A 26,590-nucleotide genomic window follows, 5' to 3' on the forward strand; every position below is an offset into this window, starting at 1 on the left:
GAAGCTACAAAACCATTTGTGGTACCTCTCAGAGAGATTGGTCTCTTTGGCACTCTTCTCGGACAGAACGTCATCTGACAAGCAGACTATGAGAAGGGCTATGCTCAGGTACCATGGGGCTGCACATAACATGATACAGGAGATGCCAGCCTCACAGCAATTGGGGAGTAAAGCCCTCAAAGACTTTATTGGTTACGACTCTTGGAGCATGTTTGAACTCTTGGGTATTGACTCCAGTTTTGTCAAGCTCCCCGTTGCACAGTGGCCCACCGCAGACAGCTATCGTCATGGCAAGGAAGTTGTGGCCAAACTCCCAGTTGTCAATGACGCAGCAGAGCGGACACTTGGACTCGCCACAGATTTGAACACAAACAAGGCCCCCAAATCTGAGGCGCAGCTCCAGGCTCTATACAGGGTTGTGAAGGGCGTCAGGGAGAAGCTGCATGGACTGGCAACATCCACTGAGGTTGTGACTAAGAAGTCATTGGCCTCCATTGATTACAATTGGGACTAGGTTTTTTATTTTGTTATCAATGTTCAATGTCAGACCTTAAATTTGAGACAAAAAAGCTTAATCAATGACAAAAGTTAATTTAAAGTACATTTAATTTGACTATAGCTCTGATTAATGATTATCCTATGATTAAAAAGCAAATTTTTTTTTTTTTTCAAACAAATGCCTTAAATTTGAGATGAAAATGAGTTTTTGGGATAAAGGTTGTATTGAATTGTGTCACAGACATTGTTAAACTATCCAATCATCCTTGGCTTTCAATTCTGAATCTTTTGGTACCAGAATCAACTCTGGGGGTCACACACAGCCTGAGAAATCATCGATTTTAAGAATTTTTTGAGTCGTCTGTAACGGTTGCTATGGTAACGGGCTGTTTTACCGTAAGACGTCAATATTTTTGAAAAAACATTTCATGCTTTTGTTTCTGTTACCCAGCCACAACTTTTAGGTAAATTACAACCTTGTAGTATGAAAAATTGAGAATCACCCCTGATTTGGCCCAGCCTAGTGCTCCTGCCTTACACCTAGCTCGGCTTCACGCTGATGAAACCAAAGCTTTCAGAATCATTGGAATCTCCTGCGATGAAGCTAACTCCGAGGGCCTTTCACTCACTCACTGCAGGCAGGTTGGTGGTCTTTCTGTCTTCTACCGACTCCTCTCTGGCCTTGCTCCCCCAGCTCTCTCTGTGCTCTGTCCCCCAAATATTCCTACAGGTCGCACAAGATCTGCCAGCAACGTTCTTATGGTTAAACTGCCAAAATCTGGGCTCTCTGCTCACCTTCACTCTTTCATTCCCCTTTTCTCCCACCTCTGGAACAAACTCCCCCACTCCCTTCAATCCCACTCCTCCCTCCAGGTCTTTAAAACAGCTGTTCACCACCATCTCTTATCTTCCCCCATCCAAAACCTTGATCTTTTCTACCCCTGCTAATTCACCCCAGATACACTTTTTTGAAATTCCAACTTCTTTCTTGGAAGTCCTTGCAGTGTCCATATGTTTGATACCTTTCCCACCTTCCCCCAAGCCCTCTCCCTCACACAGTTCTCTCGATGTCCCTGCTCTCAAATGTTGTATTTGTGTCCTTCCCCCTCTCTCCCCATGTTGTCTACCGCTCCCCTTATTTTGTGTTTTATGTGTCGGTTTGACTTTTTGTGTGATTAATGTTAGCTCTTTCACGAGCCTCGATCTTGTATACAAAAAAAGAAAAAAAAGAAGAAAAAAAAAAAGAAGAGGTGTACTGGAGTTTAAAGGAAAAGGAGACAATCTTCTGCTGCAAAGCATATTATGAGCATGAGACATGGGGATGCACGGAAAGGTAGAACGTTTTATTAACGAACTTGGTCCTTGCAACGTGATCCGATACTGAAATGGAGGTGGCTACTTTGAGTCCTGGGGGGATTCAGTTCCACCTTCTGAAATCCGCACATGGAGATTACAACTATTGAATGGTTCCATTATTCGAATGGATTGGAGTTTGTCAGTTTGAAGAAAATTGACATCCACCGATTATAATTTCATTTTTGTAAAGGGGATGTTGGGAGTTGTGGTTTGATTTATCACACCTGCCTGAAAGTTTATGAAGTTGAGAATGTTCACCTAGAATGTGTGTGTGTGGTGTCCTTTATCCTCACTAATACTTTGTTTTGCAGTCGTAATTGTCGGTGGCATTGACATGATGTCACAGTCGCTGATGTTGGCAAAGAAACCTCACATCATTATCGGTGAGCAGTCACTTGACCTGGCTGTGGTACTGCACTCCACTCTATTGGACTGTGTATTACACTGTTGCTTTTATTTCTATTGATGCTTGCCATTAAGATTTGGTGTACCACAGTTATAGAAGGTTAAACCACAGTTTTGGTTGGTTAAAGAGATACTGTGATGGTTTGATGGCAGCAGCAATAGACCTTTGATTACGATGAATGTTTGTAGTAAGTGTTGTAATATTTATTTCCATTTTCCAGTCGTTTATAACATGTTTTTATTTAACCACAGGGGGGCTGGCTGGATAGCGTAAGCTCTAGGCCTAGAGGTATGCACCTTCAATTCTAAACTGTCTACCCCCAGTTTGAATCTTGGCCTAACTATAAACTGTCATCCTGGTGTTTTGCGGGCAATGCGATTTATCAATGGGTGTGCCGTCCCTCAGATGAACGTTAAACTGGGTGTCCCATTTGCGGGCATTGGTCGGTGGACATTAAAGACCCGCGGTGTCTTTTGCAAAGAGTAGGCGAGCTGTCGTCAGCACCATTATATCGCCTGCACCCCTAAAAAAAACCACAAAAAAAAACCTTTAGAGGCCATTTTTCCCCGCAAAGCGGGGGTTGGCCTTTTTCGGGGACCGTGGTTGTTGTTGTTTTTTGGTCCCCTTTTTGAAGCAATGTTTTACGGCCGGATGCCCTTCCCGCCGCCAACCCTTTTTGTCGCCTTTTACGACAAGCAGGGAATTACCAGTGAACTGGTACTCAATTAGCCGACCTCGGAAGGATGACAGGCTGAGTCAACCCCCCTGGCGTTAATTCAGTGATCGACCGGGATTCGAACCCAGGATCCTAGGATCCTAGGATCCTAAGCTGGCACCCTAGCCGCTAGCCCAACACCGCGGGTCTTTAATGTCCACCGACTAATGCCCGCAAATGGGACACCCAGTTTAACGTCCATCTGAGGGACGGCACACCCATTGATAAATCGCATTGCCTGCAAATCAACCAGGATGACAGTTTATAGTTAGGCCAAGATTCAAACTGGGGGTAGACAGTTTAGAATTGAAGGTGCATACCTCTAGGCCTGCACCCCTAGCCAGTTAAAAAATTCCTGCATTAACCTACAGGGGCACTGCATCAGTGGAACAGCTGAAACCACCCCTAACCCCCCCCCCCCCCCCAAATGATGCTACCCAAAGCTATCTGCTGCATATGAAAGAAAAATTGAACCACATATTGTTAGGATTCATATTGATGGTTGATTGGCAGTTTTTTTTTAACCACGCGAAGGGGAAGGCGGGGTTTAGCAATTGGCTCATGTCCGCGAACTTAGGTTTACGATCAAGGAACTACTAAATGTCAGTCAAATGTTATATTTTGAACACGAATCAGAAAATGAACCTGCAGTTTAGCAGGACCTTGGCTCTGAATTTGTCACGATCACACATGCGCAGAGAGGAGCAAGATTTATTTTTTTACTCTCCGCCTGTCTGGCAGTCAAACAAAATTGTGAAAATCATTCCAAACAGGAAACTTGCTGTTTTTAAAGATGCCATAAAGCAAACAAACAGGCACGAATAACTAATGTAACATGTTCGATAGGGTGGTGTAAAATATGCTGCATCAACGATGCTAAACTTTTGAAAAATAATTATACAACCTTTCCAATCCCTATTTTAGTTTGACTGAATTATATTCTTGAACATTGTAGAGCACAAATCGCATTTTTGGCACTTTCAAAACCCTTCCGTTTAGCAGTACTTGGACAAAATATTACAGCATTTTATGTAATCACGACCAAACAAATTTGCCGCTTGCAGACCCTGCCCTTGTTGTTTCTCAGAACAGCACGGGTTCTATGAACTCCTTCGTTAAAATCCTGAATTGATTCCTATCTTTGAGTTTGTCGATTAGTATATTTTGTGGTTTGTTGTCGTTTGTGCCGAAATATCGTTTAGGTGTCCTGTTCAGTCAAAGATACTTTATTGTGAGTGTCTTTCACACTTGGCATACATTGCAGGAAGAACTGATTAAAAGAAGGGATTTGGTTTGACACCTGCAGTCTGTGTTTATAAAATATAATGCGTACCTCCCAGCCACACCAGGGCGATTGGTGGACCACCTTGAGAACACTAAAGGATTCAACTTGCGAGCCATAAAGTACGTGGTTATGGATGAGGCCGATCGCATTCTCAACATGGACTTTGAGGTTGAGGTAAGAGCTGCTATATCTCTGTTTTTGCAACGGAAAGGCAGGATAACTAAATAGCCATTGATTTTAAAAACACTTATTTTCTGGTGGGCATGATTGGTAGCGCAATCCTTTAAAAAAAATTTTGTATTCAAAGTCGAGGCCCTTGAAGAGCTAGAATACTGAACGGATCAGGACGCAACATAACAAAAGGAAAAGTAGACAGAGGGGGGAAACACAAAGAGCAGGGCTGAAGGATAAAATAGAGGGAGACCTGGACAAATAAGGGAAGTGGGGAAGATGCAAGGGGTGGACAAGATCGAGGGAAGAATGAGATTGAAAAGAATGTGGAAGTTGGTTCCTGGTTCCACAGGTGGGATAAGGAGAGGAACGAATAAGTGGAGGTGAGCAGTAATTCTGGATTTTGGGAGTTTCACCAAAAGGGGGTTGATGTTGAGGTGTTATCAAGGTTGCAAGGGGTTGACAAAGCACGGAAAGAGCGAAGGGTACATGACCAGAAAGGAGGCGGTGGAAAACAGAGGCCACCAAATTGTCTGTGATAGGCCAATAAACTCAGCTTCATTGCGGGAGATTCCAATAATTTTGAAGACCTTGGTTTCCAACGGGTCAACCTGAGCAAGGTTTGAGGCAGGAGATCCAGTCCAAAGGGTAGAGCAGTACTCCAAGCTGCGGATGAAGGCTTTGTAGTTGGATCGGAGTTCAGGTGTGCCAAGGAGGGACTCTGTATGACGGAGGATGCCCAGTTGGCGGTTGGCTTTTGAGGCCAACTTAGATATGTGGTTTGCCCAAGAAAGATCATGGCTGATAGTGAGACCCAGGAGTTTGAGTGCCTGAACTTCCTCAATAGGATTGTTAATGAAGTATATAGGATGGTTTGCCAGACAGTCCTTTTGGAGAGAGTGTGAGGTGAGATTTGTCAGGATTTAAAGACATGTTCCAAGTGTTTTACCAACTTGTAATTGTATTAAGGTCTGAAGAGAGGGGAGAGGCACTCCTGCATGCTTACCTGAAGGATGAGGGATATCATGGCAGATGGTGGAGTCATAGGCAAAGAGATAAAGGGGATATTCTAGAATCAAGAGAGTCAGAGACAAAATGGACAGGGAATGTTGTGCTGAACATATGGACTCTTTGGAAATATCTTTCCTAACTTTTTCTCAAAACGAGGCATTTTGACTTCGTATTGTTTTCTCTTTTTCTCAGGTTGATAAGATACTGCGCGTCGTTCCAAAAGAGAGAAAAACCTATCTGTTTTCTGCAACAATGACCAAAAAGGTGAATTTGAGTTGTGTGCCCGATGTTGTTTCTCCATGCTTGCGGATATTTTTATTCTTATTTTTTAATAAATTACAGACCTGCCTACCTTTCTGAATTGTCTGTCATCTTTTTTTTCTTTTTCTTTTTTACTTGATGCCTCTTTCCAGCAGACTCACCTTTCCCACTCATTTTGTGGTTAGAGGCCATGATTAACGATAATTACAGGTTCAAGACAGCAAGTTGAGAGGTGCAGGGAGGTGTTTGCGGTTCAGAAACCAGATAGAGTATTGTACAGCATCAACATCTGTGCACCTCCCCTCATGTCCGTGGTGATGGTGGTTGGCTGGGTGGGTGGGAGGCGATGCGGGGGTGGGGTGATGGGGGCTCACAAACTTGGGATTACTGAAGGTCGATGGGATGTGAATACGTGCAACTCGGGAATACGTAAGGTTTACTGTACTCATCTAGCAGCTGAAACACCCTTCACATCATATCAATGGTGTTGTGATAAACAAATCTGCAGCTGTCTCGGTCAGTTCTGGAAGTTTTTATTTATTTTTTAATAAAAAATGTGTAAGAATAACTAAAACTATTTCTGTAAGAAAAATACAGAACTTGAAGGTGCGAAACATTTTCACTTTGTGAATACTGGAAAGGTGCCTGAAAAACTATCCATCATACCTGTGGTGCAGTGGTAAGCAAAACCACGCTTGGCTAGAGGTCCATTCTGCATGTTCATGAAGTGAATTGAAGTTGGGCCAAGTAGTCCTTCACATTAAGAAGATGCCTGCATGATGATTAGTAAACAGGGGAAGTTGCCTAAACTATAACATTTTATTATTAGTCCCCTACCGGTTTCATCAGAGGGGACTATAGGTCGTCTGTCTATCCGTCCCACATGTGGTTTTCTGCACTTTTTCCCCATATCCTTTAACATATTCAACTGAAACTTGGTACACGGCTTTATTATGATAAGTTAGAGAACAAGTTTGAGTTTTGGGGCGTTTCACCAATTTTTCACGGAGTTGTGCCATTTTTGGACTTTAAAAATATCACACGTTGTACATGGGTCAGTTTTCCAGACTTTTTTCCCCTTACCCTTTAACATATTAAATTGAAACTTGGTGCATGACTTTATGATAAGTTACAGAAACTGCAACATATTCTGTAGCTTTGCATACCTAAAACAATTTGTCCTACTGTATATGGCTCACAATTGCTGCGTGCTTGGAACAAGAACATTCAGTGGGACCAGTAGGGGACATGTATTGCATAGCAATTCTCCCTCTTGTTATTCTTGCTTTTTTCCAACAATGTCTCTTAGGCTCAAGGAGGTCATTATATACACGTCATATTAATTACAAATCTTTTGACGGTGTACAAAATCAACTCAATATATTTGGGATATGAACCAGGGACTGGATAATTAGTAAAAAAAAAAAAATGGCGAGAGGCTGTATGGAAAACATTGGATGAGATTATCTCAGAGTTAAAGGCCTAACAAGGGAGCTAGCAAGGGTTCATGTAGCCTGGAAGCAGCCATTGGGTGCATCACGGCTTGCACACGCAAGCATGGAAACGGCCGTATTTTACGATGATGATGATGATGATTGCCTTGTGGCTCTCTGTTGGTTCTAAGGTGCAAAAGTTACAAAGGGCAGCCCTGAAGGATCCTGTAAAGTGTGCTGTCTCTACCAAGTACCAGACCGTGGAGAAGTTGCTGCAGTACTACATATTTGTTCCTGCCAAGTTCAAGGTTTGAAATGGATCTTTAACTTGCTCAAACAAACTACTGCTGGTTAAGTTGTGTATATAGTCTCTGAATTTGCAAAGTATATATTTGAACTTTGATAATAGACTTGCAAATCTTGTGTTCGTAAAAGACACCACATATTGCATTTTTTTGAGCTAAAGTAAATCCTTTGTGTTGAACATACAATATCATTGTAACAGGATTAAAGTGCAAATGGCATTGTCGTAATAAGGTTTCAGGACTGTATTTATTTGGGAAAAAATCCTTATCTATGGTATTCAATGTTTCTGGCATTTCTGACACAACTATGGATTGGCTGTTTTCAGAGTACAAAGCAACATGTTTCAGACAGAGATAGCACACTGAATGGATCAGGATGTAATAGACAAAAACAGGATGCAGAACTCGCATGCATGGAGAAGGAAACTCCAAGGAGGAAAACGTGGAAAATTAGGAGGGATTTAGGTGGGGTTAACGAGGGTAGAAAAATTCATGGTTTTGGATTGGGGACGATCTGAGATGGCAGTGAGCATCTGTCTTGAAGACCTGGAGGGTAGTAGAATTAGGTTGAAAAAGATGTGGAAATCTATTCCACAGGTGGGAAAAAGAGGAACAATTGAGTGGAGGTGAGCAGTGATCCTGGATTTAGGTAGTTTCCCCAGAAGGGGGTTGATGGTGGACCGTGTGAGCCTTGTCGAAACCTGGGGGGGAGGGGATGGGGACAAAGTACGGAACGAGCAGAGTGTGCAAGACCAGAAAGGAGGCGGTAGAATATGGAGAGACTACCAAACTGGCTGCAATGGTAAGCCCATAGACGTAGCTTCAGCATGGGAGATTTCAATGATTTTAAGGCCTTGGTTTCCATGGCTTCATGGTGTTAGGCAAGGGAGCCAGCCCAGAAGGGAGAGCAGTATTCCATGAAGCTGTGAATGAAGGTCTTGTAGGTGGATAGGGGTTCAGCCGTGCAAAGGAAGGACTTTGTATGATGGAGGATACCCAGGTGGCAGCTGGCTTTGCAGGCTAACGTTGAAATGTGGTTTCCTCAAGGAAGATCCTGGTTGATGGAGAGACCCAAGAGTTTGAATGACTGAACCTACTCAAGATAATTGTTAAGAAAGTAGATGGGGGGGGGGGGGGGGGGTGGGGGGGGGGGGAGGATTATTATTCCTGATTATGATCGACTCAACCTGCTGATGCTTATTGACAGTGGATCATGCTATAATGTGTGAGGGAGCAATGTTATGCTAAAAGAAAACATCTGTTTGACCTTTGCATTGGGTTATGGACATTATGACATGTAGGCCTATGTGTGGCACTGAATGAATTGTGAGCTTTGACTTTGAAAGTGAGGAAGCTCAGACTGTGGAGCAGTCTGTCAGCTGATCATTCAAAGGTGGTATTCATAAGAATATTATTTATGAAAACACTTTATAACTTGTAAAACACAATAACAAGTAGTATAACCACACAGCGTTTACAAATCTATTCACAACATAGAACGGTACTCGGTAGAGCGCACACCTCCACCAAGCGGAACACTTTACGTTTTGTGTCCCACTGACAGGCCGGATCTGGACCTGAACCAAACTCTAATCGGCTTGTTCTTGTCGCCGAACCAACTTGTCCACCATGTTATGTCATAACCTATCCACAACATCGTTTTTGGTCCCATCTCTCAATGTTGAACAATCACTGAAAATAATAAGACATTTCTCGTATCCGGATTGGGATCTTTACCAAAATTGAATCAATTCGTCCTTGCAACATACCCAACTTGTCCGCCAAGTTTCATCTAAATCGGACCATAACGTTTGAGACAGGGGTGAAAACATAACCTCCATCCACCTTCGGCGGTGGAGGTAACAACAGTAGAAAGACAGAGGGGTACACACCAATGGCAGGGTTGAGGGACAAAATAGAAGGAGACCTGGAGAAATAAGGGACGTAGGGAAGAATGAGAGCGAGGGGAGGACATGTGGGGCTAAACAAGATGGATACAGCCGCGAACTCTCAATCACAGAATTTGAAAGAGTAACTGGAAACTTGGAAAGACGTCGACTTTGCCAGGATTAATGGAGGTAGATGACCTGAGATTAAGGTGACCAACTGTCCTGAAGCTCTGGAAGGGTGAATGTGATTTAAGAGACTGAGGAAGTTGGTTCCACAGGTGAGAGAATAAAAGAAGAATGAATAAATGGAGGTGAGCAGGGAGTCTGGATTTTGGGAGTTTCACTGGAAAGGGGTTACTGGCAGAACACCCGCACTCTGCAGAAACCTGCGGGTTGAGAGGGAGGGAGACCAGACACCAGAAAGGAGGCGGTATAATTCGTCCTTGTCACACACCCAACCTGTCCAAAGAGACAAACGATCACCGACCTGTCTGCGATGTGAAACTGATAGGGCCAGAGACTCAGCTTGTTATTCTTGGGAGTGCACCATGAATGGCTGAAAGCTTCTTTCTTTTTTATTTTTCGGCTTTTCCAAGCCGGTTTGTCCATTTTTTGCTGAAGGTTGTGCAATGCCACACGATGGGGTATCATGTTACAGTCCTGTGGCACCATAACAATCGATTGTCAGCACAAATGTGGTAATGTCACAGTTGTTCAAAAGGTTTGGTTGCACGATTGGCTTGTTGCACTTGAAGAGCTGCAATAGCCAAGGCATCACATCTGGAGTGAGGGTTTCCTTCAAAACCCCAAAAAACTTATGAAAATGACGTTTGTGGTTCAACTAGTCGTGTCGCTTAACTAACTGTTCATTCCAAAGGAATGAGAAAAATTCCATTCACCTGTCAACCGGTGCCAGATAAGCTCTGAACCCAGCCTAGTGGTTACCCAGCAATGGGGAAATTGAATTTACAACTAACCTGTGGTGTCAATCTACATTGGAGGACAGGTAGAATAATGGACATTGACTGAGGTATATTAACTGCCATGGGAAGTGAGGAGAAGCTGATGTTTCAGGCGATAACCCTTCGTCGTCGGAGAGCTCTTTTGAGCTTTCCAAGTTTATTGAAGCCGCATCCTTTGCACTGAGACCATGCGTGTCTTGTCGTGTCATGTCACGTGTCGTGTCAAATCGTGCAGTGCCGTCTGGCCTGGCATCGAGAAGTCGTTGAACTCGGTTCGGTGCATTGATGTATCATAATTTCACAAGAGTTAAAGTTGTAAAAACTAGCCTTCTGTGAAGCATGCGTTTGGGGGTGTTTGTGGTTCCCTACGTTTTTGAATGACAGTTACATTAAAGATAGGTTTCTCCTTCTTCCTATGTTTATCCTCCCCATTTTCCCTACATGTAAAAAAAATTATGTTACACATGGATTGTAGATTTGTGTTCCTTTTTTGCTGCACAGGATTGTTACCTCGTTTACATCATTAACGAGCTTGCTGGAAACTCGTTCATCGTCTTCTGCAGTACATGTAACAACACTCAGCGTACAGCGCTCTTGCTGAGAAACCTTGGCTATGCGGCAATCCCCCTGCACGGCCAGATGAGCCAGGTAACCCTTTCCCTTCTCCCCCACTTCCACACACTCCTCCCCCATTTATGACTACAACTGAGGAAGGCAAATCGTGCAGTATTTTTGAGGATTGGGCTGTCACTCTGTCGATAACCTAGGCCAATGGACCAACATCGATTGGTTAAATAGTAAATAGTGGACATTGATTGATTAAATACTGGATTATCATGCATGTACAAAAAGTAATTCGTGAAAGGGATTACTAAAAGTTGTTTGAAGATTTTATTGATTGGCAGGATGGCCTGGAGGTACGTGTGCATTTGCCCATAAGCTGTCTAGCTTGGGTTTGAATCTCAGCCCAGCTATTAACTCCCAGTGTTTCATAGGCAGGGTGATTCATCAATATGTGTGACGTCCCACGGATGAGTATGAAACGGGCGTCCCGCCTGCCGGCATTAGTTGGTAGACGTTAAATATCCCATAGTGTTCTTCATGAAGAGCAGCGAGCTATCGCTGGCACCCTGAACCAATTCCAAATTCCTGCTCTAACCTGAGTCAAACGTCAATCCGGGACACCCGATTCATGGAAGACTTGGCCCAAGCTTTACCCAACCAACCCCACAAGCACGTGGAAATAGTTGTGGCCATTAATGAAGAAGAATGATGGGTTGCAAATTTGTTCTACTTCATTATCGATGGTTCTTAAGGGGCATAAAGTGGAAATCCCAATGATTTATCCATCGGGATTACATCTCCCGATGTCCCTGCTCTCAAATGTTGTGTTTGTGTGCTTCCTCCCCTTCTCTCCCCATCTTGTCTGCCGCTCCCCTTTTTATATACTTTGTTTGCTTGTTTGTTTGATTTGTTTGTTTGATAAATGTTAGCTCTTTCACGAGCCTCGATTCTGTATACAAAAAAAAAAAAAAAAAAAAATCCACTAATTGGTGGAACTCTGGCCCATCTTTAACTGCTAGCACCATTCCCAGTGAGTGTAGGGAAAGCAGCTTTCATTTTGTTTCAGTTAATTGCAAATGGTAAACTGCTGGATTTCCAGTTTAATTTATTGGTAACGAGTGTTTTGTAAGGTACAGTTTTGGGGTTAGACCACAGAACTTTTTCAATAGTTTGAAGGAAAGGAGTTTTTTTTTTTGGAATATGATTTGAGCCTGATTGTTGAGGTTACCTTTAGTTCACATTATTTTATAATCTTTTGTGTAAAGCATTGTGGGCTTTTTTTTATGCCTCCGCCGATGAAGACGCCGAGACATTATGTTTTTGGGTTGACGTCCGTCCATGATAACTTGACAATGGCTGAAGGGATCTAAATCAAACTTAAAGTATGTACTGTGATGTAAAGATTAACTGTTTAGAATTTGAGGTCAGAGGTCATGTTAGGTAAAAATCCTGTTACCACAATAACTTGTGAACCGGCTATGGGATTTTGACCAAAGTTAGTACAAGTATGTATTATGATGCAAAGATTAACTGATTTCATTTTGGGGTCAAGAGGTCAAAGGTCAGAGGTCATGTTGGGTAAGAAATGTAATACTTGGGAACAACTGAAGGGATTTAAATCAAAGTTGGTACAAGTATGTGTAATGTTGGTGAAGGTATGTCAGTCGACATCATGACGTCGAAGAGTGCTGTTCTCCTTTTAGTATTTCTTTTTCTTGCATATATGTTTTTTAGAACAAACGATTGGGATCGCTGAATAAGTTTAAGGGAAAGATGCGTTCGGTCTTGCTGGCGACAGACGTGGCTAGTCGTGGACTGGACATTCCCCACGTGGACGTGGTTATCAACTTTGACATTCCCACCCACTCCAAGGTAGGTTTGTTCTTCTTATAATTGCACATGTATGTTTTGGAGTTTGTGTTGTTCTTGGAAGTAAAAAGTTGAGAACCATCTTCCCTGTTTGAGATGTACAACATTCGTAGCACAGTCCAATCTTATCTCGTGGTAAGAAGGAAGAACAACTTTAGATAATTGATGGTCACATGACCTTAGTAGCATCAGTTCTTCAAGTATAGTAATGTAATCTTGTCACATGTGCAAGACTATCCTCGTTGTACTCCTTGCATTTTGTTTGTGTAAGCTTCTCTCTGATTGAACACTGTTGAGATTCTCACAGTTGGAAGACGTCACTCTATGCTGATGTCCAGTTTTCTATATGTGCAACACATTAAGTCACCTGCAAGTAGTAAAGAGTTGCCATTTCTATTCAGCTTTGCATCGTGAGGTTGTGTAATCTCCTGGAATGTTCCTATTTAATCCATCCAAGTTTTTTCTGCACTTTCTCGTGGGAGAATTGGATGTTCTAGAAACTGTGTGAGGATATTGTCGTCTTCCTAGCAGCTCCCATTCGTTGAAGGATGTTGAAGAAACTCAGGCACTTATAATTTGTAGAGCATTTTAAAGAAAAACTCAATTGGTGAGGATACTGGATCTTTAGGATTTCAAATTCGGCCAATCACCGTTCGGCTCACGTGTAAGCCCAGCACGACGGGGCTGGTGAGAGTACCGACTTTTTTTCCCCTCCTCAAGTGGACACCTCTTAACTACAGCCATTTATTTCATTTCTTTACTGAGGAATAATCTGCAGACTTTTATATCCACATTATCAAATCCATTTGAACCGAGCTCAGCAGGACGAGACACCGGCGGTCGGCATTCGACGCATACATGCACACAGCATGTGAGCCCTGTTCAGTATGAAATCTATAATATTGTCATCAAATGTTCTTTGTACATTTAAATTCTGCATTGTGATGATGGCTGTACTTTGAACCCGAGATCCCTTCTCCATTCCTGGTGCAACTTGGATCAAACGCCCAAAACCATTCAACTTGTCTCATCCCACACCCTTTCAAGCATGTGGAGTTTCTTCCATGTGTGTTACGTCTCATGCTGTCATCCCCCCCCCCCCCCCCTTCCTCTGCTTTCCAGGATTACATACACAGGGTGGGTCGGACTGCGAGGGCGGGTCGTGCTGGGAAATCTGTCACATTTGTCACACAGTGAGTTTAATCCTCACCACCTGTATATATTTATTAAAATCATTTTCGATGACATTTCATCCTTCTTGCATGAACTTCGCAAATCATCCATATTTACCTCCGCCACCAAAGGTGGATGGAGGTTATGTTTTCAACCCTATCTGTCTGTCTGTCGGTCTGTTTGTTTGTTTATCTGTCCGTTTGTGAACAAGATTTGGCAGAGATGTAGTGTATGTGACAAGGACGAAATTATTACATTTTGGTGAAGATCCGGATTCGGATACGGCTACTAGAATTTTAAAGTGATTCTTCACCATTGGGAGATTGGGCCAAAAACTATACATAGCTGGATATCTTAAAAAGTTAGTTATGGACGGATTTGGTCGAAACTTGTTGGACAGGTTGTGTGTGTGACGAGGAAGAATCTATTCGATTTTGGTGAAGATCCGGATCGAGCTAGTAGAATTTTTAAAGTGATTCTTCACCATTGAGTGATATGGCCAAAAACGAGGGGTAAATCAGGGTATGAAAGACTGGACCTACGGTGATTCCTGTGATTGATTTTGATTAAATGTGATTCTGTATTGTGATTTTCTGGTCTACTCTGAGATACAAAACGTAAACTGTTCACCAGGTGGAGGTATGCTCTCTACTGAGTGCTGTTCTAGTTTTAAAATTGCGATTGTGAATAGAATATTCAAACGATCACATTTTGTAACTTTAAGTTCTGGTTAAAAAGCCTTTTCGAGGAGGAAAGTCATTGTTTGAGACTCAGATTTTTTTGCTCGACCTCTTGTTTCGTTGCAAATGTGGTTTGGTGTTCCCATCCAAGCACTTGCTTCGTTATGCTCTGTCCAGAGTTCAAATCCTGTATAACTGTTCATTGTGCATTAATGCACTTTTCATTTGTGTAATGGATCACTCAACATGGTCTCCTAAAGTTCGTCCTACCCGAGGCATATATCATGTTGTAAACACTTGTGATGAAATTTGCATGGAATGGATTGGTCATTTAAATATCATACGCTTTGAACCGACTAATCGGTGGTTTTTTGTTAGTTTAACTTGAACTCGGATTGAATTGAAGGTTTTTATTTTTCAACTTTCGTTGTCGCACTCGGTGTCACATTGTACTCAACCGTCTGTATCATGGGATCGGATATGTGATAACATTTGTGACATCACCCTTGCTAGGTATGACGTGGAGTTGTTCCAACGAATTGAGCAGTTGATCGGTAAGAAATTACCGGAGTTTCCAACTCAAGAGGACGAGGTGATGATGTTGGCCGAACGCGTTTCTGAAGCTCAGCAATTTGCAATCACGGTATGTCCATTGATTGGTTCCATCTGGTGACTGTGCAATGATCCACTACTCAACACGAGGTCTATATTATACCTGACAACTACTGTGAGGATCGTTATTAATTGGCCTTGTCATTTGTTGGGGATAATGAGCCAGATTAGAGCCAAATAAAATGGTGGGGTGATGGGGGTGTTTGTGGGTTTATATACGTATGTATGTTTCTTTGGTTGTTTGCTTGTTTTGTTACCTCCACCCCCGAAGGTGGATGGAGGTTATGTTTTCACCCCTGTCTGTTTGTTTGTTTCTCTGTCTGTCTGTTTGTGAACAAGATATCTCAAATAGTTGTGGATCAATGCCGATGAAATTTGGCAGATACTTAGGTGGTGTATGTGGCACAGACGAAATGATTAGATTTTGGTGAAGATCCGGATTCGGATCCGGCTAGTATAATTTTTTAAGTGTTTCTTCACTATTCAGTGATGGGGACTAAAAACGATATCTCAAAAAGTTATGGATGGATTTGGACGAAACTTGGTGGACAGGTTGGGTGTCTGGCAATGACTAATCGATTCAATTTTCGTGAAGATATGAATATGGATTCGGATACGAGATTTAAAAAAACTTTTTTAGTGATTCTTCACCATTGAGTGATGGGGCCAAAACCAATATATAGCATGATATCTCAAAAAGCTATGGACGAGTTATGACTAAACTTGGTGGATGAGTTGGGTAGGTGACAAGAACAAGCCGATTAGATTTTGGTTCAGGTACGAATCCAGATCCGGCCCATCAGTGGGATGCAAAACATAAACAGCTCAGCCAGGCGGAGGTATGTGCTCCACCGAGTGCCGTTCTCGTTTTTGTTCATTTTTAAATAAAAAGGCACATCCAACCCAAAAAGTATCTACATCTACTCTGCTAATGTAGTGATAAACTAGATGGTATTCATAGAATACTTACCCCGCACAGACGACTTCGTGCAAACGAACTGTTTTTTAAGGTTTTATTTTTTTTTCTTTGATCCAACATGGCTGCCAGACCACATTACCGATGACGTCATAAATTTACATTCTCCAATAAAATTCTTGCGTACATCACGATCAATAAATTTCAAACGGATCTGACTAAGCGTTGTACTTGTCGAATTATAATGTCATAATGGAAACACCAATGACGTCATCATTAACAACACTTGTTGCCCATGTGGAGTTCTTTACAATGAGCCACATTTCAATTTTTCCCATGCAGCAGTTTCGGAGATCGAGGTCCAAAGTTTTTCGGTTACATCAGTAGACGCATACAATGGTGAACATTACACGTCAATCAGACCAACGGATGCTGAGAAAATTACTTTTATAAATGCAGACGTACACGTGTGCAACCGATCGCTTAGCTCCGCCTTTCACTTTGCGATCGCAGGGTAACAAGCAAGAGTAGATTATGTCTTAGGCAATGTTTCACCCGCTTCTGCCTGGTGTTGACTTAACGGTTTATGTGACTGGCTTGAGATCTTAGGGTCTTGAGTTTGAGCCCCTGTCGTGCCATTGAAATAACTCCAGGTGGGTTGAATCAGCTTGTCGTCCTTCCGAGGTCGGCAAAATGAATACCAGCTTGCTGGTAAAGGGGGCATTGCATCAGCAGCACAGCTGCGCGCCCAGAAAATGATGCAGCCAAGCAGCTACAGGCTGCATACAAACCGCCACCACTCGCATCCCAGTGAGTTTCCTCAGGGCAATAGACACGTAGCCGCGGCATGTGTCCGCTTTTATTCCCGAGGCGACAATTTTTTCCGCTCACATTCAGGTTCAAGATGTCAATTGAGGAGTGTTTTTCTTTTGCCTAACGGAACCTTCAGCAACAAACACCAATTGCATCATCAATGGTCTGCTCTGCTCTTTTTATTATTTACTATGTGTGAGTATGTCCACAGTCTCCCCAGTTAGACCACCCTCTCGGCTCTTGACGTGCCATGCCTCCATTATCGATGTTGTTTGTTGGATGCTCTGTCTTGTACATGGGTACCAGGTCCAAACAATGAAAACACTTCTGAGGAAGCTCGCTGCGAACCGGGTGAAATGTCACCTTATATCTGCTCTTGTTTGTTTATTATTCGATTCGGGGAAAAGATTAGCAGGGTAGATCTAGTTACCTTTTTGGTTGGATGTGCCTTTTTCTTATAAAAGTAAATGAGTATAATCCCAACAGCCCCTATCTTCATACGAAAATATGCAATTTGGTGCCTCTGTCTGTCTGACTTAGTGTTACGGGGTCCCCCCCCCGCCTTACCCCTGGTCTCGGTGGACCTCCGGACCCCGAGAGGGTCCCCGGCAGAAAGATGTTTTTATCCCTCACTGGAACCAGCAAATGAAACAGTCGAGTCAAATGATGCAACCACACCCGGTTATAAGCCAACCATAATATATTATAAATCCCACACAAAGAGCCATACCGCAATGGGGCAAGCCATACAGCAATGGGGCAATCACACACAAAGAGCCATACAGCAATGGGGCAATCACCCCTACCTTCAAATCCTACGATAATATCATTATCAAGCCCCTCAACCCCACACTCACGGCACCTCCCCCAATGTCTCTGCTCCACTCCAAGGCGAAGTCCCAATGTCTCTGTGCGCTCCCGCGATCGGAGAGTCAAGGCCCGATGGTCAATTGAGGCGTCGACGAGCGAGACGACCCCGAGGTCACGTGCTCAGCCCCCAGCAGCACAGCGGTGGAGAGGAACCTCACAAAGATTCGAATTGAGGCGTCGACGAGCGAGACGACCCCGAGGTCACGTGCTCAGCCCCCAGCAGCACAGCGGTGGAGAGGAAGCTCACAAAGATTCGAATTGAGGCGTCGACGAGCGAGACGACCCCGAGGTCACGTGCTCAGCCCCCAGCAACACAGCGGTGGAGAGGAACCTCACAAAGATTCGCTCCGACGTACACGTTGCGGTTCAACCCGCGAGCCTCCGTAGAATTCGCACGTGCCCCTCTCTGGCACGGCCGTTCCCGGCAATCCACCAGGGAATAATGCCCAGCCGACACGACGAAAGCCTGTTCCCTGCAGGGTGCTCGCATGGCCAGAATGGCGGGCAGCTTTCGCTCCAACCCGGGTTCTCAAGGTCTGGATCCTCCGGAACCTCGCTGAGAATACCCGGCGACACAGGCTCCCCGCACTACGGCGATATTTCTTATCGACCGAACTTACTTTTAAGGACGCAAGGTTCCCTCGCACTGTATGTCGAACGCTCGGCCCAGAGCCTCCTCCACCACCACGTCTCTTTCCGATCTCCTCCCACCTCCCTTTTCTTTGCTCCACCTCTTCCGGTCTCGATCCGGATTTCCTTTAAACAACAACAATCCCAATACTTGGACCCACAATAATAATAACAACACTAGGAATGAGTGCCGAACCCGTAACACTTCCCCCCTTCAGGAAAGAAAGTTTGACCCCAGCGAAAACGTTCTTTGCAGGCCAACTTTTGTAAACAAACCACCCAAGCCCATTGATAGCACTTTTTCCCGGGAGGCCGAGCTGAGTATTCCTTACATGGACGCCTTTAGGAACGTGGAGTTCACGGTTAGTCCATGCAGGAACGTTTACTACATGGACGCCTTTAGGAACGTGGCGTTCACGGTTAATCTGTGTTGGAAAGTTCACTACCTGGACGCCTTTATAAATGTGGCGTTCACAGATAATCCATGTAGGAATGTTGGCTCAGCTGCTCCGCAGCATTCAGTGCTTCAACTCTTTCTAACTTCCCTAATATTCACGGTTGGACCACTTGTCACTGTAGTCCCGTGAATAACGGTCTCCTTCTCGGTCGCTACCCCGATAGTCATTCCTTCGGGAGCTGCCGTAACTCCGGGAGCCTCCATAGCAATATCGGCTGCGGCCACCACCAAAACTACCACCAAGTTGTCCTCTTCTGTGGCCTCTTCGACGCCTACGAAATGCCCTCCCTACTGTTATGGTCCAACCCTCCAACTCCTTGTTATTCAGATCCTTTTCTGCATTTCTGGCGTCCATTGAGTTTTCAAACGTGACAAAGCCAAACCCTCTGGACTTCTGTCTCTCCCTGACTTTTATCAGCAGCACTTCCAAAATCGGTCCATATTGGCTGAAGGTAGACTCCAGAACAGTCCACCTACAAAGAGCTTGCCAACTTTGCCTCCATCCCTGACTGGTGTGGTGTTATTTCCCATATCGGACTTTTTCACAACCATCAGGTTACTAGAAACTTGACCCCTGGCCAAATCATTCCCAACCACAACTGATACTCCCTCGACAGGAAGAGTGGCTTGCAACCCCACAGTGACCGGTCCTGACACCAAATCAGACTCTAGATTGATGACATGAAGGGGAGCGCTAACCCAGCCACCGATCCCCTGCAACCGAACACTATCACCAGTTGCTGTACCCTCCGACAATGGCAAAATGCCTTCAAGCATTAAGGATTGATGTGCTCCTGTGTCCCTCAATACCCTAACAGGTCTTGTGTTAGTCGAGTCTCCCTCCAGTGAGACAAACCCCTCATAAATAAATGGTTAGTAACTCTTCTGCGGGTGATTACTCACGTTTGCCATCGCATTCGGAGTGGTACTAGTCGGACTCCGCTCCCGATTTTCCTTTCCCAAAGCATGACAGTGGGACATCAAGTGTCCCGATTTATGGCAAAAAGCGCAAGTAGGCCCGGAGGAGAACCTCGTGGTCTGCCTCGAGGCCCACGGAGGATACGACTGCCTTGAAACCGTTGACTTCCGACCTCCAGAAGTCGTGATATGAGAGTGGTCCTCCTCTCGAGGCCGTCCCCATGAATTTTCGTTCTCCGCCCCTGCTGTACCATAGCTCCCCTGGCTAAGTCTAGGCGAGAAGTTAGGGTTGTGGAACCCCATCCTGTGGGTTAAGGCATAGTCATCTGCCATGGTTGCTGCCTCATACAACTTTGGTACTTTCCTTTCCTCCAGGTGTATTTTAATGTCCTCGTGGACACACTGTTGGAATTCCTCCACCAGGATCAATTGCCGCAATAGTTCGAAGTTTTTCCCAACTCCTTTCGAATCGCACCACCTATCAAACATGGTTTCTTTCAATCTGGCAAACTCCACGTGGGTCTCACTCTCCCTCCTCCTGGCATTCCGGAATTTCTGCCGGTAAGCTTCCGGGACCAATTCATAGGCTTTGAGAAGGTGTTTCTTCAATACCTCATAATCTGCACACTGGTCAATCGGTAAAGCCGAATAAATCTCTTGAGCTTTACCCACCAGAACACTTTGCACTAGTATGGACCAGTACTCCTCAGGCCAGTTTAACTGTCGAGCCACTTTTTTTTTCTTTTTTTTTGTATACTGAATCGAGGCTCGTGAAAGAGCTAACATTTATTTCACAAACAAATCAACCAGACAAACAAAATATACAAAAACTTTCTCAAAGTGTGGAAAAAACTTGGCTACCTCCTCATTGAAGGGTGGGACCAGCCTCACATGTCTGCCAACATCCCAGGTGTTCTGACTAGGTGTCGAACCAGTCAGCAGGGATGGTACCTCTCCCCGTTCTCTTATTAACTCCAGCTCCTTGACTTTAATTTCCTGCTGACGCGCCAATTCACGGTCCTTTAACTCCCTTTCGGCTCTTCTCTCCTCTGCTTCGAGGTCTCTTTCCACTCTCCTTTCCTCTGTTTTTTTGTCTTCTAACCTTTCCTGAAGCTCTCTTTCCACTCTCCTTTCCTCTGTTTTTTTGTCTTCTAACCTCTCCTGGAGTTCTCTTTCCAGTACTTTTAACCTTTCCTGGAGTTCTCTTTCCACTCTCCTTTCTTCTGCTTGTTTCTCTTCTAACCTTTCCTGGAGTTCTCGCTCCTGTGCTTTTTCCCTTTCCTGGCTCCGTAATTGCATCTCCAGTTTCCGGAGCTCCACATTTTCTTGTTCTTCTGGTAACCAATCCCAGACTACCTCTTCCCATGCTTTTAATCCCACCATAGATTGTATCACCACTGTCTGCAACTCTGCCTTCCTCATATTAGTTCGGACCTCCAAGCTAAAATGTTTGGCCAATTTCCAGAGGTCCGATTTTACAAACGCTCTGAACTGTGCTTCACTCGGGGTCACCGTAAACTTCTCTGCATCAAATGCCATAGTGACTACTGGTAACACCTGTTAACCTTCACACAATAAATTTCTAACAAACAAAAACAAAAGTATATATATTTTTTTGTTGTTGTTGTTGTTGTTGTTTGTTTTTGGGAAAAATTTGGGAATGTTGGAAAAAGTTCCAAACTTGGGAATTCTTTCCCGGACTAAATTTAGGAATTTTTTTAGATCCCGGACGCAGACCCAATTGCGAGTCCACGAATATCAATTTGGACCAGCCCCCAATTTCTGTTACGGGGCAATCCACCAGGGAATAATGCCCAGCCGACACGACGAAAGCCTGTTCCCTGCAGGGTGCTCGCGTGGCCAGAATGGCGGGCGGCTTTCGCTCCAACCCGGGTTCTCAAGGTCTGGATCCTCCGGAACCTCGCTGAGAATACCCGGCGACACAGGCTCCCCGCACTCTGGCGATATTTCTTATCGACCGAACTTCCTTTTAAGGACGCAAGGTTCCCTCGCACTGTATGTCGAACGCTCGGCCCGGAGCCTCCACCACCACGTCTCTTTCTGATCTCCTCCCACCTCCCTTTTCTTCGCTCCACCTCTTCCGGTCTCGATCCGGATTTCCTTTAAACAACAACAATCCCAATACTTGGACCCACAATAATAATAACAACACTAGGAATGAGTGCCGAACCCGTAACACTTAGATGCATTCGGTCGTTATTTGTCCGATCTCAACCAAACATGACAGGAAGATAAAGGGTCAATTAATGGAGGTTTTAGTGACTTCATATCCACCCTCCCCAGGGGAGTTTTCCGTATTGGGTGTAATCCGTGTTGAGGTGTATATCTGTGTTAAGATAGCTAATCATGGCATTTTTACAAGGGCGCTTCGAATAACAAAAGTAATACGAACACTAATGACAATAGCATAATGGTAATGTTATTACAAAACAGTATTGATACAATTAATATCCTCCCTCCACAAGGGTTTTTTCCTCCTTGAACAGACTTTGTGTTAACGTGGTATACATAGCTTGTTGTGGGGCAGGCCTACCAGCAGTAAAAATATAAACCACAAACATGTATGATTACCTTTTGAACCAGTCGCTACTGCTGTTTAACATGAAACGGAAAGGGAGTAAACCCAGGGTGTGTACAGTTACCAAGCAGCTAGTGCTACTATATCAAATACAGTACTGTATATATACTCACACACACACACACACACACACACACACACACACACACACACACACACACACATATGTATATATATGTGTATATATATATATGTATATGTATGTATATATATATTGTTATGTCTGGGGGGTAAAGGAATATCTAGACCCAGGTAGATCTGTATAGGTAGGTATTCGACTGTCGCGATAGGGAATCTACCCTGTAATAAGTTCTGTGTTTTTAGGCGGTTTGTCGGGATAAGAGTATACCTGTGAACATACCAGGATGTTCGTGTGTTAAATAGAGTAGGGACTAAGATAACCCCCTGTGTGTCAGACCTGGTAGCCAAACCTTTGTCCCTTATGGCAATGCATACTCATATAAACACTTAGATAGGCCCTTTAGTGCACACATTAATTGGTTCCCTTCCCTTACAATGACTTTGGAACAAGACAGGCAGGAAGCCAGATCGGGGCACTGCCGGATGGCCGCCGCCGGCCACACCTCCGGCAGGCCTAGCAACATCGCGTGACACGAGCTATAACCACGCTACACTTGCTACAGGGAACGTGTGATTGGTTGGGGCGGAAGGCGCGAACCTCCAGCCAGTCAGGGCGGGAGGCGCGAAGACACAACGGAGAAAGAGGTTGTTCATTGGAGGGAAGGCGCTGGAAGGTTCGGTGAACGGCGGGAAGCTACGAGGCGCTGATTGGGGGGCGTGCCAAGACCGACGTCACAGGCCAGGTTATAAAAGGGGGCGCTGGACGACTTTCTCTCTCTCCTGGCTTCTTCGCTCTCCTGGCTTCCTCGCGTTCGTGGTTTCCTCGCGCACTTGGCTTCCTCTCTAGGCGCTGTTCTCCCTGTCTCGGCTCTCTCTCTCTTCGCGGTGGACCTCGTATGGGGATCGCTGGCCCTGCGTGGATGCGTGGTGCTTTTGGGTGCTTTTGGTTCTGCTTCTGGAGCTTGGAGTGGTGCTGGGGCCTCGTGTGCGATCGCTTAGGAGCTTAGAGCCGGACGGGGCTGCGTCGAACGACAGACAGATAAGGCCGCACACACAGAACATTTAACAAGTACACGACGAGACATTTCTTTTCGTAATTCATTTGCCCCTGTCTCGTTTCTGAAGTGAGGTGTGTAGGATCCCAATTTAGGCTCATTATTTATTCATCGTCGCGTTTCATTGTTTCGGGTTCCGTTGAATAAACCTGTTCTTTTTGTACATTCTAATTCGGTTTTCGCTTGAGTTAATTCCCCTGCAGGATCGGAGCTGCCGTCAGTTCGCTCAAGGTAAGCGCTTTTGCCGCATCTTCCTCTTCCCTTCTTCCTCCCGTGGGTTTATAGCAAAGTCCGTGTTTGATCGTCGCCTCCAGTAAATCCGTTTGGTCCATCCGCGCGCGGTCCCTGGTGTTAACCTGGAAGGGATCGCGTGACTATATATATATGCAGACTTGGCATTTAATATGGAATAATTTTTTTTCTTGACTTGGGTTTACTTTCCTAACTCAGTATATCAATCTGGTGAGTTTCTTTTACACTTTGGTGATTTATTTGTTAAAAGAACCTTGTCACTGATTGTCTGTCGCAGCAAGAAGTCAACAACAGGATTATATCACAGGTGGCTGTGGCAAAATGTACGGACAGGTGCATTTGATGATTGGCTTCACAGTCGGGTATACAAGGGTTGTTGCGTTCTGTATTAGTGGAAAATAACTGCTGCACGTCTCCATAAGTTATTGCCGCTTCCTCTGGAGATGGTCCGTCAACTCGACAATGCTGTTTGTCATGGAGTGGTGGCTTTACGAAATTACGGCATGAAACAGCGTGCTATTGCTCGGCAGTATGGCATCGCTCAAGGTCAGGTGTCAAAGATCCTGAAACGAAATGCTCAGAGGGGTGTCCCTACTCCAATCCCGAGGCCAGGACGTCCTCGCAGAACCACAAGGACTGTTGATCGCCAGCTGCACCGGTTAGTCCGCAATGGCCGTACCAAGTCATCTAATCGGCTTAGGGCTGAGTGGCAGCAACTGACAAATGTGCCTGTATCCAGAAAGCTAGTTAACCAACGACTGGTTCAAGCAGGCTATCGTGCAAGGCGTCCCCTGAGAAAGCCACGCCTGACCAGACAACACTGCCAGCGCCGATTGCAGTGGGCCAGAGAGCACCGTCAATGGCAGCCAGGACACTGGAATCACGTGATTTTCAGTGACGAGTCTAGATTTCTGGTCTATCGTCAAGATGGCCGCGTCCGAGTGCGCAGACAAGTGCATGAAGCCTACAACAAAGATTGTATAGTGCCAAGAGTCCAAGCTGAAGGTGGTGGGGTGACCGTTTAGGCTGCTTTTCATGCAGGGGGCAAAACTGACCTGGTTGTTCTGAATGGAAACCTGAACCAGTTCAAGTACAGGGCCATTCTGGAAGAAACATTGCTTCCATTTGCTCGTGCAGCCTTTTGAGGAAACTTTGTCTTCCAAGATGACAATTCATGGCCTCATCGTGCTCGCATGATCCAACACTTTCTTGCTGACCGTGGTGTAGAGCATATGGAGTGGCCTGCCATGTCCCCGGATATGAATCCGATAGAGAACTTGTGGGCAGTATTAACGCGTCAAATCGACCACATGGACCAGCAGCCGACCTCTGTGCGTGAATTGCAGCAGGCTATTGTCACTGCATGGCAAGCGATTCCTGTCCAAACCTTGGCAAATCTCGTGAACAGCATGCCTCAACGTGTACGTGCTCTCCTGAATGCTCGTGGGGGTTACACGAAGTACTGAACTGTAATTTTACTGTCCGTAATCCCAGTCGTAATTTAACTTTTGTTTTTGTTTTAAAAAAATTGGCTAATGTGCAAAATAAAGAGATACTTCTGGAAAACGTACAGAAGTTTAACACAGTACTGTCCATGAATTGAGTTCGATATCAGTTTACATCACTTTCAAGGATCAATTTATTTGTTTCGAAATGTCAAATGTGGTTTTTGTTTCTTTTAAAGGTCACATTAACAAAATCTAGAATAATTTCAACATAATTCCATTGAACTTTTGGTTCTAAGACATCTTGAAAAGTAAGTTCACCCCCACAAAAAAAATATTCCATATTAAATGCCAAGTCTGTATATATATATATATACAGCAAAACGGCTCTCTCAGGGTCAAACTCGGTATCGTTTTGAGCGCACGGTTCAGACCTTCAAGAAAAAGTTTATTTTGTAAAAATCGAGCCACGCGTTCAAAAGATATGACTGGTTTTGTTCGCCGGCACGTCGGTGCTCGAATCGGCTCGCGGTAAAATCCAACACGTCCTTTGTCGGGTCCGTCTGAACCAACCACGGGGCCTAGAAGGCTGGGACTGGTCTCAAAAGTTAGGTCTGGATCATATCTCGAAACGCTGGAAGCTGCACCTCTCTGTGATAATCTTGTGGACCATGACAAGAGATCGTGCGACACGTGGTTATCTTGTCATTGCAAGTACAGTATCTCTGCCGTCAACTTGTTCAGAGTGCCGGCGATAGCTCGCCTTCTCTTTGTGGAAAACACGGTGAGATCCTTAACATCCAACAACTAATGGGACGCAAACGGGGCGCCCAGTTTAGCGGTACACACATTGATGAATCACCCTGCCTGTGATTCACCCATGACAGGTTATAGCTGGGTCGGGATTCAAACCCAGGCTGGACAGTTTAGACTTTAGAGTCAAGTGTGCGTACCTCCAGTCCAGGCCATCCTGCCAGCTTGTATGCTGGCATACAGGTGAAATATAAAGCGCGAGATATTTTTATATATACTGTATATTTAAAAAAAAATTGGTGTGGTTTTTGGCGGGCTGGAACGGATTAATAGCATTTCAATGCATTTCAATGGGGAAATTTGATTTGAGATACGAGCAATTTGAGTTACGAGCTCGGTCACGGAACGGATTAAACTCGTAAGTCAAGGTTCCACTGTATATGTATATATATATATGTATATATATATATATATATATTGTTGCGGAGATGAGGACTGTATATTTTTTGATTGTGTGCTGTACTATTATTATTATTGTTTATTCTGCGCCCCCCTACCTCCGGAGCTGTGTAAAGGTGAAAAGGGCATCCCATAATTAGTCCACAAGCATA

At 44.5% G+C, this 26,590-nt stretch overlaps 1 protein-coding gene across 1 annotated transcript in view; it reads left to right on the forward strand.

Annotated features, from left to right (window-relative positions):
- DDX47 (DEAD-box helicase 47) overlaps positions 1-26,590 on the forward strand; it is a 76,923-nt gene that overhangs the window by 22,338 nt on the left and 27,995 nt on the right. Inside the window, exons 4-11 of the mRNA XM_068110695.2 lie at positions 2,166-2,237; positions 4,316-4,434; positions 5,635-5,706; positions 7,328-7,444; positions 10,794-10,940; positions 12,591-12,728; positions 13,848-13,918; positions 15,092-15,221. Coding sequence (XP_067966796.1) covers positions 2,166-2,237; positions 4,316-4,434; positions 5,635-5,706; positions 7,328-7,444; positions 10,794-10,940; positions 12,591-12,728; positions 13,848-13,918; positions 15,092-15,221 — 866 coding nt within the window. The remainder of the gene's footprint in view (positions 1-2,165; positions 2,238-4,315; positions 4,435-5,634; positions 5,707-7,327; positions 7,445-10,793; positions 10,941-12,590; positions 12,729-13,847; positions 13,919-15,091; positions 15,222-26,590) is intronic.

The sequence above is a fragment of the Myxine glutinosa genome, chromosome 3 (genome assembly GCF_964187855.1).
Source record: "Myxine glutinosa chromosome 3, kmMyxGlut1.1, whole genome shotgun sequence".
In the NCBI taxonomy this organism is placed as follows: Eukaryota; Metazoa; Chordata; class Myxini; order Myxiniformes; family Myxinidae; genus Myxine; species Myxine glutinosa.